This window comes from Bubalus bubalis, chromosome 6, assembly GCF_019923935.1.
Source record: "Bubalus bubalis isolate 160015118507 breed Murrah chromosome 6, NDDB_SH_1, whole genome shotgun sequence".
In the NCBI taxonomy this organism is placed as follows: Eukaryota; Metazoa; Chordata; class Mammalia; order Artiodactyla; family Bovidae; genus Bubalus; species Bubalus bubalis.
Genome location: NC_059162.1, coordinates 8,908,873 through 8,925,740, shown reverse-complemented (window position 1 = coordinate 8,925,740; position 16,868 = coordinate 8,908,873). Strand labels below are relative to the sequence as shown.

Here is a 16,868-nt window from a genome sequence, read left to right as displayed (position 1 = left end):
TGCCTGATAGACAGCTGTGTGGAGCAGTACACAAGATCACTGGCAGCCCCAGAATGACTTCCTCAGGACATTTCATTATCTTTATAATAAGCATAAATATTAACTCGTTAATAATGTTGAATTATGCTGAACGCATAATTGAAGCTGGATTTACTGAAAAGATATCCAACAGTGATTAAGTTTATTTGTTTCAACTAAAGCTTCACTGGTTATCCCTGCACCTTTGTTTAAACTGTTCTGAGGAACTTCCATCTCCGATCTAAGTCTTCCCATCCCCAATTTCCTAGAACTTTCAATTGTCTTGTTGTTGTTCCTTACCTCTTTATGGTTTTTAGTATTTTAATTTTTTAAAATATTACATATATACACACATATGGCCTTTAAAGTTCAACTTAGTAACATAAAACATAACAAAAAATAGTCAACCTCTGCCACAGGACAGAACTTCTCTCTCACATAGGTAACTATCATCAATTCTTTGTTTCTTGTATTCCCTTGATATATAGAAATAATATATCCAGTTCTGCTATTTCTTGAGTTCAGGCACTATTTATTGACTTCATGCTACGGGAATGGGTATTTGGCTGTCTTATACCCTACACTTCTTCACCTTGCTCACTGCCACCCCACATCCTCCCTATAGCCCTTAACAATGCAAAAAACTTTCCACAAAGTCTACCAGGAGAGTGGTGACATGCCTTTTTGTTAAACTAATATTCAATATTTAAGATAATATATTCTTGCATGTGAGTCACATAGAGCATTATGACTCCATTTCCTTTCTAACAGCTCTTGGTTTTTCCTCAAGCCAATCATTTCCACTGGTAAAACTTAGCTTAATGTGGTCAAACACAGGCATCAAGTAATCTAGCAATTCCACTTTTCCTGTGCCTTCAGAACTCTGAATCCTGCCAGTAGGGCTTCATAATATGTGACCTCAAAAAATGTCACTTTAGGATTTATCCTCTTAACTACTTTTACATGTAAATACATCAATGTTGATTATGTTTATCATGCTGTATATTACATCCCTATATTTATTTATCTTATAACTGGAAGTTTGTACTTTTTAAACACCAGTTCATCCAATTCTCCCTCCTACCTTACTGCTTCTGATAACCACAAATCTTATTTACAAAACAGAAGCAGAGTCACAGACATAGAAAACAAACTTTTGGTTACCAAAGGAGAAGGTGGAGGGGGTGATAAATCACTTTGCTGTATGCCTGAAACTAACACAATATTGTAACTGACTATACTTCAATAAAAATTAATAAGTAAAATTTTTAAAGGGTGGAGTCTCTATTCCCCACAGCTCTCCGGCTCTCCCACAAGTAAGCCCCAGTGATCTTCAAAGCCAAACATTCTGGGGACTCATCTTCCCCCAGTGCAGGACCTCTGCTCTGGGGATCTCGACATGGGGCTCAGACCACTCACTCCCTGGGGAGAACATTTGTAATTGCAATTGTCCTCTCATCTGTGGATTGTCTACCTGAGGATACTGGTCTTGACTATACATACCGTGTCTCACTGTTGTTACTTCCTTGCCTCTTTAGTTGTAGAAAATCTTTTCTGCTAGTCTTCCAGCTTTTCTCATTGATTGATAGTTCTCTGTAAATAGTTATAATTTGTGTGCCCATGGGCTTCCATGGTGGCTCAGAGGTTAAAGTGACTGCCTGCAATGCAGGAGACCTGGGGTCGATCCCTGGGTCAGGAAGATCCCCTAGAGAAGGAAATGGCAACCCACTCCTGTATTCTTGCCTGGAGACTCCCAGGGATGGAGGAGCCTGGTGGGCTACAGTCCACGGGGTAGCAAAGAGTCGGACACGACTGAATGACTTCACTTTCCTTCTTTCTTCATGGGAGGAAGAGAGTTCAGGGTCTTCCTACTCCATCATACTCCATTCTATTCCTTTTTAAAATGTAATATCTTCTCATGTTTCTAAGAATATTGAATACAGATTTGGGGGGAGTTTTTTTTTTTTTTCTCTTGCTCCCTGCATGCTCTCTCTTTCAAGTTTTTTTCTTTTTTCTTTTTTTAATTGATTCTGTTTGTCTGAAGACTCTCATTCACAGTTTTCCTCAAATATCTTGCGATCTTGGCTGCCTATTTATATTTCAGGATATATCACCAACTGCTTACTAGAATCTTTGTACTGGATGGAGTGTCAATCCTCACTGTAAGTGAAGTAGGAACTAAAGTAATCAGTTGAGAGTGAAAAAAAGAGATGTTCAAGGTCATTCTCTCACCTAAATTATACTTTTGGCTCCATTGTTTGCACATGGTTCTAATTCTAGAGCAATCTATTTAGCACTTCAAAGCAGCTTGCTGTCAAAACCTCCAACTTCTTTCTTTTGCTAACTATTGAACACTCAAGGAAATTTTAGATTAAAGATTCCATTTTCTTCTTCCTTTTATCAAAAGCAGAAAGGAAAAAAAAACACACAATCATATAGGACTCCACTTTTTATGAAGCTTCCTAATAGTCCTCAAATCTTAAAAAGAATTTTCTCAACTCCGATCCACCTAGTCATTCATGTGTTAAAATATATATATATATTGAAATATCTACCATGAGCCAAGAACCCTCAATGGCTGAATGTCTTGTGGGGGAGATAGACAAAAACAAGTAAACTAACAAATTAATATATACTTACAAATTGTGATAATTTGACAAAACCAACTGGGTACAATGACCCAGGAAGATTTGCTTAAATAAGGTGGTGAAAGAATGCTCCAAGGAGACAAAATTTAAGTTGAATCTGGGCTCTCTGAGCCCATTTACATAAATTTTAACAAAAAATAATATCTTATGCACAATATTTAACAATTTTATTATCATTATATTTCAAACCATTCAATTTTTCTTTCTGAACACATTAAAACACAATTAAACAAAACATAAGCAGATGGTTTTAAACAGAAAATACGTAGCTGTTTCTTCATTGTTTTGAACTCAGTTTGCAAACAAAATAGGTTTCCTGCTTTAATCAGTACAAGTGTTTCTCTCTCACACCTGCAGATTTGGGTATCAGGCCACATTCCTCTTTCTTTCTCTGTGTAGACTTCCTTATCTGTGTTTCACAGAGTGACCTTCTTTTCACATTCCCACTCTTGGCTTCTCCACATGTCAAGTTCAAATCTGTTTAATCTGCAAAGCTCCCAGGATCAAAAAGAGAAGAAACTCTTTCCTCAGGCAGCAGGGTAGGAAGGAACCTGAATTAACAATGATCACAGGTTAGGATCACAGTTTAAACATCTATTACAAGCTGGGAATTGGAGGTGTAGAGAAAGGTAAGCATGGGCTTTGTCATGATTCAGTTGAGGAGACAGACACATGCACAAAGGCCATTTTACAGCATGCTCCATGTTCTTCTAAAGTCATTTACTAGAGTTAGCTGAAGGTGGTGACGATTGTGAGTTCCCCAAAGGGTGGGAATTTATCCAGACCTCTTCTCCACCGTATCTTCAATGACTAGAACAACACAGGCCTTAAAAATGCTCTGTAAATGTGTGCTGCTTATGAACAAAGAGGTGCTAAAATATTTGTACTTTAGATACTGGGCAGACACCAAAGTGTTTGAAGCAGAAAAGAAACACAAGCATTTCTTTCACTTAGAAGTCCCCTAGCAGCACCATCAGGAGGGTGATTGGGAGGGGCGAGAAGTTAGGAGACCAGGTGAAGAATATGTGAAGCAAGGAAGGTGTGAGTAAGGGCAGGTAGCACGGGGAAGATAAGCGTTCTAAATAACGCCTGACTTTCTGCCTTTGGCAACAGGAAGAAAAGAAGAGGTGCAGGGAGAGGCCTGGGCAAAGGACAGCATCAGTCCTGAAAAGGATGGTGGCTGGAGAGAAAAAGTCCAGGAGAGAGCTGCCCAGGTGGCTGAGGAAAGCAGGTCAAGGATAACAATTGAGGAGTAACCCATGAGCTCAGCCATCAGGATGCCCCTGGGACAAACCAGCCACAAGGGGTTGAAGAGTGGATGATTAGTGAGGAACCAGAGACAGGAAGCAGAGACAACCTCTTCAGAAGTCAGCAGAGAAGACGAGAGGGACAGGTGTGTTGGGACTGAGGTGGTTTCCTGCCGTGGCCTGTGGAAGCCAGGAGAAGCCACCCTTGCCCACCAGAAGAACACAGTCCCAATGCCCTCTCAGAGCAGCTACAGGCAAGGAGAAGGGCAGAAGCTTCACAGGCAAGGAGGTCTGGGGCCCCTCCTCCAGGGGCTCTGCAGCACTGAATGGGGTGAATGAAGCAGCTTTCCTCAGGGAGCCCCAGGAACGAGCTGTTACCCAGCTGAGCCTGCTGCACATCTAGGCACAGGGCTGACAGAAGGTGAGCAGAGCTCCCAGGTTCTCATCTCCGGCCACCCCAGAGACGCTCCCTGTTGCAAACTAACCCAGCCCTCCTTTTCTTCAGTCATTCCCAGAACCCCAAGGAAGGCAGGCATGCTGAGAATCTGGACTGGGAAAGAAGGGTTCTCAGAAGGAAGCGGTTACCTGAGCAGAGGGGCTTGACGGAGATGGAGCTGGAGCTCTGGCTGACGGGGTTCTTGACTGTACAGAGATAGCTATCGCTGACCCCAGATCTCCAGGAGATGCTGAGAGTGGTGCCCCCGTGTGACACAACTGCCCCCTGGCCTTGGGGATCCCAGCTGTACTGAACATCCTCTCCAGCCTGGTCCAGCGAACAGGCCAGAGTGATGAAGCAGGTCCCATCCTTCATGATCTGAGAGCTGGCTGTGACTTTGGGCTCCTGCGGTCTCTCTGTGCCAAGAAAGGAAAGTTCAAGCTATGAGAAGGCTCCAGGCTGGCCAAGCAGAGGAGAGGGAAGGTCAAGTTCAAACGTAAGCTCTCTAACCCCCTCACCATAGACATACAGGATGAAATCCTTGGTGATGTTGACTGGGGGACAATGCAGAGTTATCCAGGGGGCCAGAGTCCTGCAGCCTCAGGGAGCTGATCTGAAGAGAGTAGTTGTGGCGGGGGATGCTCAGTCGCTGGCTGTAGGGTCCCTGAGTCCCAGCAACCAGGATTGGCTCCCCTGCCGGTCCTGGTCGCAAAATAGCAACAAGGCCTCGAGAGCTCCAGGTAACCTTTTCTACCTCCTGCCCCACTGGGACCTCCAGGGGCAGAGTGGCTGACTTCCCAAGAATGCCGATCACTGTCTCCCCTACTGATTCCTCGCCACCTAGGACTCCTGGCCCTGCAGATGGAGACAGAAAACCACAGCTTCTGCGTCAGGGCCTCCCTGCCTGCTCAGGGCAGCCACAGGTCCTAGCCAGCCCCTCCTGCCTAGACCCCTCCAGCCTCCCCCTCGACTCCAGTGGGTCTCCCTCTCCCCAACCACTGAGACACACCCTGGCCCACCCACTCTCTCTCGAGTGTTTGCCTTTCTCCTCGGGGCCTGAAGGGGACAGGACTCCTTCCTCCACCTTCCATTTCAGAGCTGTCAAGTAGGGTGCATGCTCGGATTCCAGGTACCTGTGCATGAAGGCGGCACCAAGATGGGAAGGGAGCTACTGTTACTGACTGGGTTCTTGACCGTGCAGGTGAAGTTCAGCGCGCTGTCCCCAGGCCGCAAGCTGACACTCAGGACAGACCCTCCATGGGACACAGCAGTCTGGGGTCCCAGGGGCGCCCAGCTGTAGGTCACAGTGCCTCCTCTGCTTTCTGCCACGCATGTCAGGATGATGAGGCAGTGTCCATTCCCACTAATCCTGGTGCTCACTGTGACACGGGGCTGGGCCAGCGGCTCTGTGTGTCAGAAAAAGAACCAGCTGAGGACTGGGAAATTGCTCTGGGCCTTCCCTTCATGGGGCAGAAGTAGGAAGTGCTGCCACCAAGACCCTGCACCACCCTGAATACACATAACAAGCAACAGAGGTAGAATCCACCCACATCTATTCTAGAGCTTTGGGCCTTATAAGATGTGTCACTTAATATCTCCTCTGATTCTCGGAACAATAGTATGAAGTAGTAGCTTCATTGATGGGTTTGATCTCCTTACAGCCCAAGGGACCCTCAAGGGTCTTCAACACCACAGTTCAGAAGCATCAATTCTTTGGCGCTCAGCTTTCTTTTATGGTCCAACTCTCACACCCATACCTGACTACTGTAAAAACTATAGCTTTGACTAGATGGGCTTTTGTTGGCAAAGTAACATCTCTGATTTTTCATATGCTGTCTATCTCCTTAGCCTAGAAATAAAAACCCTTTTTCCTACCTGGGCTTCCCTTGTGGCTCAGCTGGTAAAAAATCTGCCTGTAATGCGGAGACCTGGCTTCAATCCCTGGGTTGGGAGGATCCCCTGGAGAAGGGAAAGGCTACCCACTCCAGTATTCTGGCCTGGAGAATTCCATGTACTGTATAGTTCATGAAGTCATAAAGAGTTGGACACCACTGAGTGACTGGTACTTTCCTACCTGCCAGCAAAGCTGTCATGGGACAACCGTGACTTGGGAAATGCCCTGTGAAGCATGAAAATCTGGACTTTTATCATAACTGTTGCCCCAGAAACCATCTCTGGAAGACCCCAACTCTGATCAGTTAGCACAGCCCTATATCCTGTTCAGAATCCACACTGAGCTTGTCCTACCAGAACAGCCATCAGCACAGTGAGAGGGGATCTCCCACCATCTCTGGGTGAACAGCCCTACCCCAGGTCCCAACAGCCCACCACCCAGTGTTCCCTTGCTCTGTCTGAGGAATGGGCCACAGTCATCCCAAGCTAATTTATGACAGAAATGCTTTCACCCCAACCGTGCAAACCTGACCAGGGCAATTCTGTCAACCCAAGTTTAAAAAAAAAAAAAAAAAACCTTCATCTATTAATAATAGGAATATTCCCTGTTCCATAACCCAGGAAGTTGTATGAGAAGGTTCTCCACTTTCCCGCAATCACTCATCTTCCTGTGTTCATCCTCATGATTCATTGGTACATTCTGGCCACAGCATCCTGGTGACCTTGCCTGGTGAACTTGCCATCCACGGCAACCTTGTTCCTCAGGCAAAGACTGGAATCACATCTAATCCAAGTCTTGCAAAGGCCTTGTGATCCTCCCAGAACATGAGAAGTGGGTGGCCTGTGAGGCATTTCCTTGAAGCCATCTCCCACAGGCCTCCCACTGGTCCCTCCTGGGAGGCTGTCATGAGACTGTTTTTGTCTTGAGGTCCCAGACTTCCTGCTCCATCCCCACAGAACAGAGCTGCTGACTATGAAACTTCTCTGCAGTCTAGAATTGGCTTCTCAGCAACTCTCATTATGGTCATCTGGCCCCTTTAGCCTCAGGGTCATCCTTTCTGGGCTGTGGGATGAGGACCCAGGGATCTGAGCCCTTTGGCCCCTCTCCCTCTCTACATAAGTAATAAGCAGGCTAAATCTAAAAGTACCTGACTGTCTCCGCTGGCCAACATTGCTGCTGTGTGTGCCTGGCACCCTGCCCCACTCTATTCTTTGTAGATTCCCCTGCTAAAACAATCACTGACATTTCCTTGAGGAATATGATAGTAGTGTTCTCCTGCATCTGTACAGAGCTTTACAAAGCTCTTTCCCGTGAATTTTATTCTCACGAAAGGTAATGTTCTATTTTAGCAAGGAGGAGGCTTGAGACCTCACAAGTCGGTTGTGGCAGAAGCTGGTTCTCAGGGCCTGGAATCCCATTCTCTGCCCAAACGCAGGGATTCTACTGCAATTGGTCTGGGACACATCCCAGCCTTCAACATTTTTTAGGATATTTTCCCAGGCAACTCTACTTTCCATGTTTTTCTCAGTTAAGCCCATGTTAGTCTCATAATTAGAAAGAAAACTATAATTGTTTATAAAAGGGAAGTGGGAAAGGCTATAAAAGTGACTGAAAGACAGGCTCCACACACACCCACCTGTTGCCATACCCTGGACACTCACCATAGATGTGCAAGCTGTACTCCCTGGTGTGGGTGAGGCGGGAGCTCTGAAGATTAACGTGGGCTCGGTAGGACCCCGCGTCTGCCCAATTCAGGTGGCTGATCTGCAGGGAGTGGTCTGGGCCCACCACACTCAGACGACCCCAGTACCGTGATTCTGCCTGGTGAAAGGTGTCTGGTCCTCCAGCTTCTACCAAGGTTACCGTGGCTATTGCCCCAGGGACTGAGCGACTTACCCAGGAGATGCTCTCCACCTGCTGTCCATCCTGCAGCTGCAGAGGCAGAGTGACAGAGCCCCCCAGGGTCCCAGTTACCACCATGGGGGCTCTGGAAGCCCCTGGTCCTGCAGACAGAGAACAGCCTGTTACATTGAAGGCTCACAGCAGGCCTGAGGGAGAGTCAGGGCCATGATTAGTATTCCTATTTTATAGGTGAGAAAATAGAGACCCACAGAATATAGGTGCCTTGCTCAAAACAACATTGCTAGTTATAGACAGAACTAGAACTCAAGAGGGATTGATGCAGAAGTTGAAGCTCCAATACTTTGGCCATCTGATGCAAAGAGCCAGCTCATTGGAAAAGACCCTGATGGTGGGAAAGATTGAGGGCAAAAGGTGAAGGGGATATAAGAGGATGAGAGAATCCATCACCGACTCAATGGACATGAGTTTGAGCAAATTCTAGGAGGTAGTAGAAGATAGGGAAGCCTGGTGTGCTGCAGTCCTTGGGGTCGCAAAGAGTCGGACATGACAGTGACTGAAAAACAACAACCTCCACACCACAATGGTTTCCTTCCACATTTATATTAATTAATTAACATATAAGAAAATAATCAATGAAGGCTGTCCTGGAGAGTAAGCAAAATCCTTGGGAGGGGCTCTGGTGTGGGGGGAGGGAGCTGGATAATCTCTACTGTTTCTGTGAGTCCATCTCTTGCCAATTCAGGGAAAAGGAACAGAAATCATCCAGCCCAGTCGCATCCATGCAAGAATTGCCTTGCAGCATCCCCCATAATTGCTTATTTGGCCACTTCTAAGACAAAAGCTAGCTCCTCTCAGGTGCAGCCAGAATCTGGGAACACATCTTTCTAGAGCTGGAGGGCTAGTGTTGTGCTGGCCAGGCCACATTAAGCATGGTGAGAGGGACAAGCATTTGGATACCAGCCTATAATGCACTTGAGAGAAGAGTGTAACTCCAGGGCACTAGTCAGACTGCCCGAGTTCAAGCCCTTGCTCTACCAAGTGCTAGCTGTGCGATCTTGGGCAAGTTACTTAACCTCTCTGAGTCCAAGTTTTCTAACCTGTGAAACAGGGTTGTCATCTTCCAGGATTTTGTGTTAAATGAGACAATCATGTAAATACCTCACTATGGTATTATTCAAGACACTTAATGTCACTGAGGGTTTCCCTGGTGCCTCAGATGGTAAAGAATCTGCCTGCAATGTGGGAGACCTGAGTTCGATCTCTGGGTTGGGAAGATCGCCTGGAGAAGGGAATGGAAACCCACTCCAGTATTCTTGCCTAGAGAGTTCCCTGGGCAGAGGAACCCGGCTGTCTATAGTCCATGGGGTTGAAAAGATTCAGACACAACTGAGCAACTAACACTCACTCACTCTTTCAATGTCACTGAAGTAAGCTGGTGCAGGCTTTTCTGCTGAAAGTTGAACTGAGAAGTCCTGTGATAGTAGCTGTGGTGATGAGGAGCAGGAGAGAGCTTGCTATGCTGCGGGTGGGCACTCCACACTGGGGGACATGCAGTGTCCCCTGTGCCCACCACAGAATCCACCCTATGACCTGCTGTTCCTTCTTCCCATGCAGCTCTTCTGGCTCCACTTGGAGGAATGTACAAGTTGACTGGAAGCATGCCAAGGCAGTGCTGACACCAGATGTATCTTCCTGTCTCAAGTTGGCCCAGAACCTTCAGTCCAGCTTGGAAGAATTCCACCCTTGATCAAGGACCTATGCTCACCCTTGAGTACAGTGATTCCTTAAGCTTAGTTCAAGAGCTGCTTCCTTTCTGAGGCCTTAGCTGAGCTCCATACTTCTGGTCCAGCCATGCCTACCTCCCAGTTTCCTTCAGCCTATGGAAGCATCACTAGGAACAAAGCTAGTGGAGGTTATGGAATTCCAGCTGAGCTATTTCAAATCCTAAAAGATGATGCTGTTAAAGTGCTTCACTCAATATGCCAGCAAATTTGGAAAACTCAGCAGTGACCACAGGACTGGGAAAGGTCAGTTTTCATTCCAATCCCAAAGAAAGGCAATGCCGAAGAATGTTCAAGCTACCACACAATTGCACTCATTTCACATGTTAGCAAAGTAATGCTCAAATTTCTCCAAGCCAGGCTTCAATAGTACATGAACCGAGAACTTCCAGATGTTCAAACTGGATTTAGAAAAGGCAGAGGAACCAGAGATTAAATTGCCAACATCTGTTGGATGATCGAAAAAACTAGTGAGTTCAGGAAAATAACTACTTCTGCTTTATTAACTATGCCAAAGCCTTTGACTGTGTGGATCACAACAAACTGGGGAAAATTCTTCAAGAGATGAGAATACCAGACCACCTGATTTGCCGCCTGAGAAATCTGTATGCAGGTTAAGAAGTAACAGTTAGAACGGGACATGGAATAACAGACTGGTTCCAAACTGGGAAAGGAGTACATCAAGGCTGTATATTGTCACCCTGCTTATTTAAGTTATATGCAGAGTACATTGGAGAAGGCAATGGAAACCCACTCCAGTACTCTTGCCTGGAAAATCCCAAGGACGGAGGGGCCTGGTAGGCTGCAGTCCATGGGGTGGCTAAGAGTCGGACACAACTGAGCGACTTCACTCTCACTTTTCACTTTCATGCATTGGAGAAGGAAATGGAAACCAACTCCAGTGTTCTTGCCTGAAGAATCCCAGGGATGGCGGAGCCTGGTGGGCTGCCATCTATGGGGTCACACAGAGTTGGACACTACTGAAATGACTTAGCAGCAGCAGCAGAGTACATCATGTGAAATGCCAGGCTGGATGAAGCACAAGCTGGAATCAAGATTGCCAGGAGAAATATCAATAACCATGGACATGCAGATGACACCACCCTTATGGCAGAAAGCAAAGAACTAAAGAGCCTCTTGTTGAAAGTGAAAAGGAGAGTGGAAAAACTGGCTAAAAACTCAACATTCAAAAAATTAAGATCATGGCGTCCAGTCTCATCAGATCAGATCAGATCAGTCTCTCAGTTGTGTCCGACTCTTTGCGACCCCATGAATCGCAGCATGCCAGGCCTCACTGTCCATCACCAACTCCCGGAGTTCACTGAGACTCACACCCATCGACTCAGTGATGCCATCCAGCCATCTCATCCTCTGTCATCCCCTTCTCCTCCTGCCCCCAATCCCTCCCAGAATCAGGGTCTTTTCCAATGAGTCAACTCTTCCCATCAGGTGGCCAAAGTACTGGAGTTTCAGCTTTAGCATCATTCCTCCCAAAGAAATCCCAGGGCTGATCTCCTTCAGAATGGACTGGTTGGATCTCCTTGCAGTCCAAGGGACTCTCAAGAGTCTTCTCCAACACCACAGTTCAAAAGCATCAATTCTTCGGCGCTCAGCCTTCTTCACAGTCCAACTCTCACATCCATACGTGACCACAGGAAAAACCATAGCCTTGACTAGACAAACCTTTGTTGGCAAAGTAATGTCTCTGCTTTTGAATATGCTATCTAGGTTGGTCATAACTTTCCTTCCAAGGAATAAGCGTCTTTTAATTTCATGGCTGCAGTCACCATCTGTAGTGATTTTGGAGCCCAGAAAAATAAAGTCTGACACTGTTTCCACTGTTTCCCCATCTATTTCCCATGAAGTGATGGGACCGGATGCCATGATCTTCGTTTTCTGAATGTTGAGCTTTAAGCCAACTTTTTCACTCTCCACTTTCACTTTCATCAAGAGGCTTATGAGTTCTGCTTCACTTTCTGCCATAAGGGTGGTGTCATCTGCATATCTGAGGTTATTGAGATTTCTCCCGGCAATCTTGATTCCAGTTTGTGTTTCTTCCAGTCCAGCGTTTCTCATGATGTACTCTGCATAGAAGTTAAATAAACAGGGTGACAATATACAGCCTTGACGAACTCCTTTTCCTATTTGGAACCAGTCTGTTGTTCCATGTCCAGTTCTAACTGTTGCTTCCTGATCTGCATACAAATTTCTCAAGAGGCAGATCAGGTGGTCTGGTATTCCCATCTCTTTCAGAATTTTCCACAGTTTATTGTGATCCACACAGTCAAAGGCTTTGGCATAGTCAATAAAGCAGAAATAGATGTTTTTCTGGAACTCTCTTGCTTTTTCTATGATCCAGCGGATGTTGGCAATTTGATCTCTGGTTCCTCTGCCTTTTCTAAAACCAGCTTGAACATCAGGAAGTACATGGTGCACGTATTGCTGAAGCCTGGCTTGGAGAATTTTGAGCATTATTTTACTAGCGTGTGAGATGAGTGCAATTGTGAGGTAGTTTGAGCATTCTTTGGCATTGCCTTTCTTTGGAATTGGAATGAACACTGACCTTTTCCAGTCCTGTGGCCACTGCTGAGTTTTCCAAATTTGCTGGCATATTGAGTGCAGCACTTTCACAGCTCATCTTTCAGGATTTGGAATAGCTCCACTGGAATTCCATCACCTCCACTAGCTTTGCTTGTAGTGATGCTTTCTAAGGCCCACTTGACTTCACATTCCAGGATGTCTGGCTCTAGGTCAGTGATCACACCATCGTGATCATCTGGGTCGTGAGGATCTTTTTTGTACAGTTCTTCTGTTTATTCTTGCCATCTCTTCTTAATATCTTCTGCTTCTGTTAGGTCCATACCATTTCTGTCCTTTATCGAGCTCATCTTTGCATGAAATTTTCCTTTGGTATCTCTGATTTTCTTGAAGAGATCCCTAGTCTTTCCCATTCTGGTGTTTTCCTCTATTTCTTTGCATTGATTGCTGAAGAAGGCTTTCTTATCTCTTCTTGCTATTCTTTGGAACTCTGCATTCAGATGTTTATATCTTTCCTTTTCTCCTTTGCTTTTCGCTTCTCTTCTTTTCACAGCTATTTGTAAGGCCTCCCCAGATAGCCATTTTGCTTTTTTGCATTCCTTTTCTATGGGAATGGTCTTGATCCCTGTCTCCTGTACAATGTCATGAACCTCATTCCATAGTTCATCAGGCACTCTATCTATCAGATCTAGGTCCTTAAATCTATTTCTCACTTCCACTGTATAATCATAAGGGGTTTGATTTAGGTCATACCTGAATGGTCTAGTGATTTTCCCTACTTTCTTCAATTTAAGTCTGAATTTGGCAATAAGGAGTTCATGGTCTGAGCCACAGTCAGCTCCTGGTCTTGTTTTTGCTGACTGTATAGAGCTTCTCCATCTTTGGCTGCAAAGAATATAATCAATCTGATTTTGGTGTTGACCATCTGGTGATGTCCATGTGTAGAGTCTTCTCTTGTGTTGTTGGAAGAGGGTGTTTGTTATGACCAGTGCAGTTTCTTGGCAAAACTCTATTAGTCTTTGCCCTGCTTCATTCTGTATTCCAAGGCCAAATTTGCCTGTTACTAATAGATGGGGGGAAAATGGAAACAGTGGCAGACTTTATTTTCTTGGGCTCCAAAAGCACTGCAGATGGTGACTGGAGCCATGAAATTAAAAGACGCTTGCTCCTTGGAAGAAAAGCTATGACAAACCTAGACAGCATATGAAAAAGCATAGACATTACTTTGCCGACAGAAGTCCATCTAGTCAAAGCTATGGTTTTTTCAGTGGACGTGTATGGATGTGAGAGTTGGACTATAAAGAAAGCTGAGCTCCAAAGAATTGATGCTTTTGAACTGTGGTGTTGAAGAAGACTCTTGAGAGTCCTTTGGACTGCAAGGAGATCAAACCAGCCTATCCTAAAGCAGATCAGTCCTGAATATTCACTGGAAGCACTGATGCTGAAGCTGAAAGCACCAATACTTAGGCCACCTGATGTGAAGAGCTGACTCATTAGAAAAGATCCTAATGCTGGGAGTAATTGAAGGTGGGAGGAGAAGGGGACAACAGAGGATGAGATGGTTGGATGGCATCACGACTCGATGGACATGAGTTTGAGTAGGCTCCAGGAGTTGGTGATGGAAAGGGAAGCCTGGCATGCTGCCGTCCATGGGGTCGCAAAGAGTCAGACACAACTGAGCGACTGAACTGAACTAAACTGTGCTTTTTGTTGGCTTGTTTGTTGACTTACTTCATTCTGCTTCATACAAATAGCTGTGTTGTTTGTCTTTCCCCATAGCTCATGAGTTTCCCAAGGAGAGGAGAAGATAGAAGGGCATTTGTTATCTGAGCAATAAAGTTGAGTAAGGCTGATGGTTTAGCCAAGTGGCTAGGTGCAGTGGGATGTGTGCAGAGCTTCCTTTTCTGAACCCTGTTTCTGGATTCAAGTGGGGGAAAGAGACAGAAAAGGATCAGCTCAGGACATGAGTCCTCGGTGCCAAACACTCTGCCAAGTGCATGAAGCACATTATTTTGTTTAACCTTCACAGCAATCTAGTAAGGTCAATATTCTTATTCCCACTTCACAGATGAAGACCATGAGACTCAAAGAGCTTAAAAAGCCTACTTGCCCAGAGTCACTGGCTATTGGAAGCAGCAGAGTCCACATGAAACCCAAGTTCGCCTGCCCGCAAAGCTGATGCTCTGTCGACTACCCTGTGCTGCCAACAGCAGGACTGTACCCCACCTCATTCCTCCCTGTGTACCACTCACCTCTACCCCATCACACACAGCCCAGCACCAGCACACGAGAGGCCTCAAAAGACAGTTCTGGAACTGAACCCAAGAAATATGAACTTTTTTTTAAGGCAAGATCTGTCTCACCCATTTCTTCATGTGCCCAAAGGAAGGCCCCATGGACAATGATCTCCAAGGGCCTGACCTGGACACCACAGAGGAAGGGAAGCTCATTGATTCATTTACTCTGTGGGAGGACAGAAAAGTGGCGGCAAGGGGAACCTGACAGGAATCCATTCTCTGAGTTTTCAGTTCTGTGAATATGGCTGAGTTTCCTTGTTGCTTCTGCATTCCCACAGCAGCACTGACTTCCATTCTCACAAGTCACCAGCTGTGTGCCAGGAGGTGTCGCCTCATGTCTTAGTTCATCTTCTGTAAAGTGGGCTTAATACTTTCTGCCTTATCTATACCACAAGATTGTTGGGGGAATCAGACTATTTTAAATTTGAGTAAAAGTTCTTTATAAACTGCCAAGTTTTAAACACCTCTAGGTAGGCTGCAGTCCATGGGGTTGCTAAGAGTCAGCACAACAGCGATTTCACTTTCACTTTTCACTTTCATGCAATGGAGAAGGAAATGGCAACCCACTCCAGTGTTCTTGCCTGGAGAATCCCAGGGATGGGGGAATCTGGTGGACTGCCATCTATGGGGCCGCACAGCAGCAAGGGATTCTATGGCAGGCTTAGGGCACATCCTAAAGGCTAGGGTGGGGGCCACCCTGAAGTCAGGTGACCCTGATAACTAATACAAGCCACATTCCTCCCAAAGGAGGATGAAAGAAAGACTGAAACTCAGAGGATTAAGAGCAGAACCTGGTCCCTCACCGTGGGTTTCTCAGGAGTTCTGTTCCCCTGGCCTCCAGTTCCCAAGCCTGTCTTCTGCCACCACTCAGGCCCTTGGGGACAGGGGAAGGAGCAGTAAGAACTCAGAGTGACAGGACCTGTCACAAGGTGCTAGGTTCGAGATCACCTAAAGATGTCATTTGTGGGACAGGAAAGCCCAATTCACAGTAAAGGTGACTCACAGGGGCAGAAGGGAAGAGATTATGCTTGAGATGGCAAGATGCAGATGAGGTCCAGGAACTGACTATGGCAGATCCTCTATCTCAAGTCCCCAGCTTCAGTCTTTCTGGGGACGTCCAGGCTCCTTGTGACTCACTAGCAGTGTGAGAGTGACAAGACACAATCAAGGTTTTCATGATCTGAGATGATAGTACACACACCTCACACACATTACTTCCCTCCCCACCTCACACACATATACAAGCACTTACACACAGTCTGGCTCCCAGGGAAGCAACATCTTCAGTGAAAATGACCTATTGCTAGAGAAGCCTAATGTGTAAGGAGGTAGAGATGCCTGGGAGGTAGTGACAGGGACAGACTCACCAGTGAGAAGACCAAGGAGGAGCAAGGACCAGAGGAAAGAAAAACCCATTCTACACAGCAGACTGGCCCGCCTCAGGACAGCCAATGGACTGTATGCGTGTAAATGTCAGCCCACAGACTTTCATTTCCCATTTTTAGAGCTCAATTTAATCACATGTAGCTTTTGAGTCACAGGATGTAAAAATGAACATGAAAGAAAGAAGCACGAGAAGCAGCAGAGTAAGCTATTTAAAAAGCAAAGCTGACAATGTCTCAGCCTTGCTTTAAAGCCTTCCAAAGTCCCCCACCCCTTATAAGCTAAAGTCTAACTAAGGTCACAGTCCTGGAGGACAAAATCCTTCAGGCTCTGCTGGCTTCCCGTCTTGAGCTTGGTCTCATGTTCTGTCACCAAGTCTCCCATCTAGGACTCCCCACACACGATTTCTTACTGCTGGAAATGGTTGCTGCAACTTGGTTTACTGGGCTACCCTAGTCCCTGCCACCTAGTTCACCTTTCTCCACCACCCTCCCGTTCTCAAGTTGTGACCACCTTAAGAAAGACTTCCCTGAAACCCCAGGCCAGAGCAGGTGCCCTCTTCTGGGCCTCTCAGTTTCCTCCTATTCACCTCTATGGTTATATCCACCTTGCTTACTATAAAAGTCTGCTTACTCACATACTCTTTCCCCAGTATACTCTCAGCTCCTTGATGGTAGGGTCTACCTTTTTCATCTTTTAGTTCCTAGTGACTAGCTCAGTATCAGCATATAATATGAATTTAGTTCCTACATACTGTACCTTC

At 45.9% G+C, this 16,868-nt stretch overlaps 1 protein-coding gene across 1 annotated transcript; it reads right to left on the bottom strand.

Moving 5' to 3' along the window:
• Positions 1-2,816: 2,816 nt before the first annotated feature.
• Positions 2,817-16,216, bottom strand: LOC102400446 (T-lymphocyte surface antigen Ly-9). The gene is made up of 5 exons (XM_006060302.3): positions 16,090-16,216; positions 7,905-8,246; positions 5,483-5,755; positions 4,499-4,765; positions 2,817-3,217 (listed from the first exon to the last, which is right to left on the bottom strand). The coding sequence occupies exons 1-5, from the start codon at positions 16,136-16,138 to the stop codon at positions 3,138-3,140; spliced, it is 1,011 nt and encodes a 336-aa protein (XP_006060364.1). The 5' UTR covers positions 16,139-16,216; the 3' UTR covers positions 2,817-3,137.
• Positions 16,217-16,868: the final 652 nt, after the last annotated feature.

Excerpts from the sequence above, each read along its gene's own strand:
- LOC102400446 (XM_006060302.3), bottom strand. The coding sequence starts at position 16,138 with ATGGGTTTTTCTTTCCTCTGGTCCTTGCTCCTCCTTGGTCTTCTCACT. Across the intron at positions 8,247-16,089 it reads CCTCCTTGGTCTTCTCACTG|GACCAGGGGCTTCCAGAGCC; the intron begins GTGAGTCTGTCC and ends CTCTGTCTGCAG. Across the intron at positions 5,756-7,904 it reads GTACAGCTTGCACATCTATG|AGCCGCTGGCCCAGCCCCGT; the intron begins GTGAGTGTCCAG and ends TCTGACACACAG.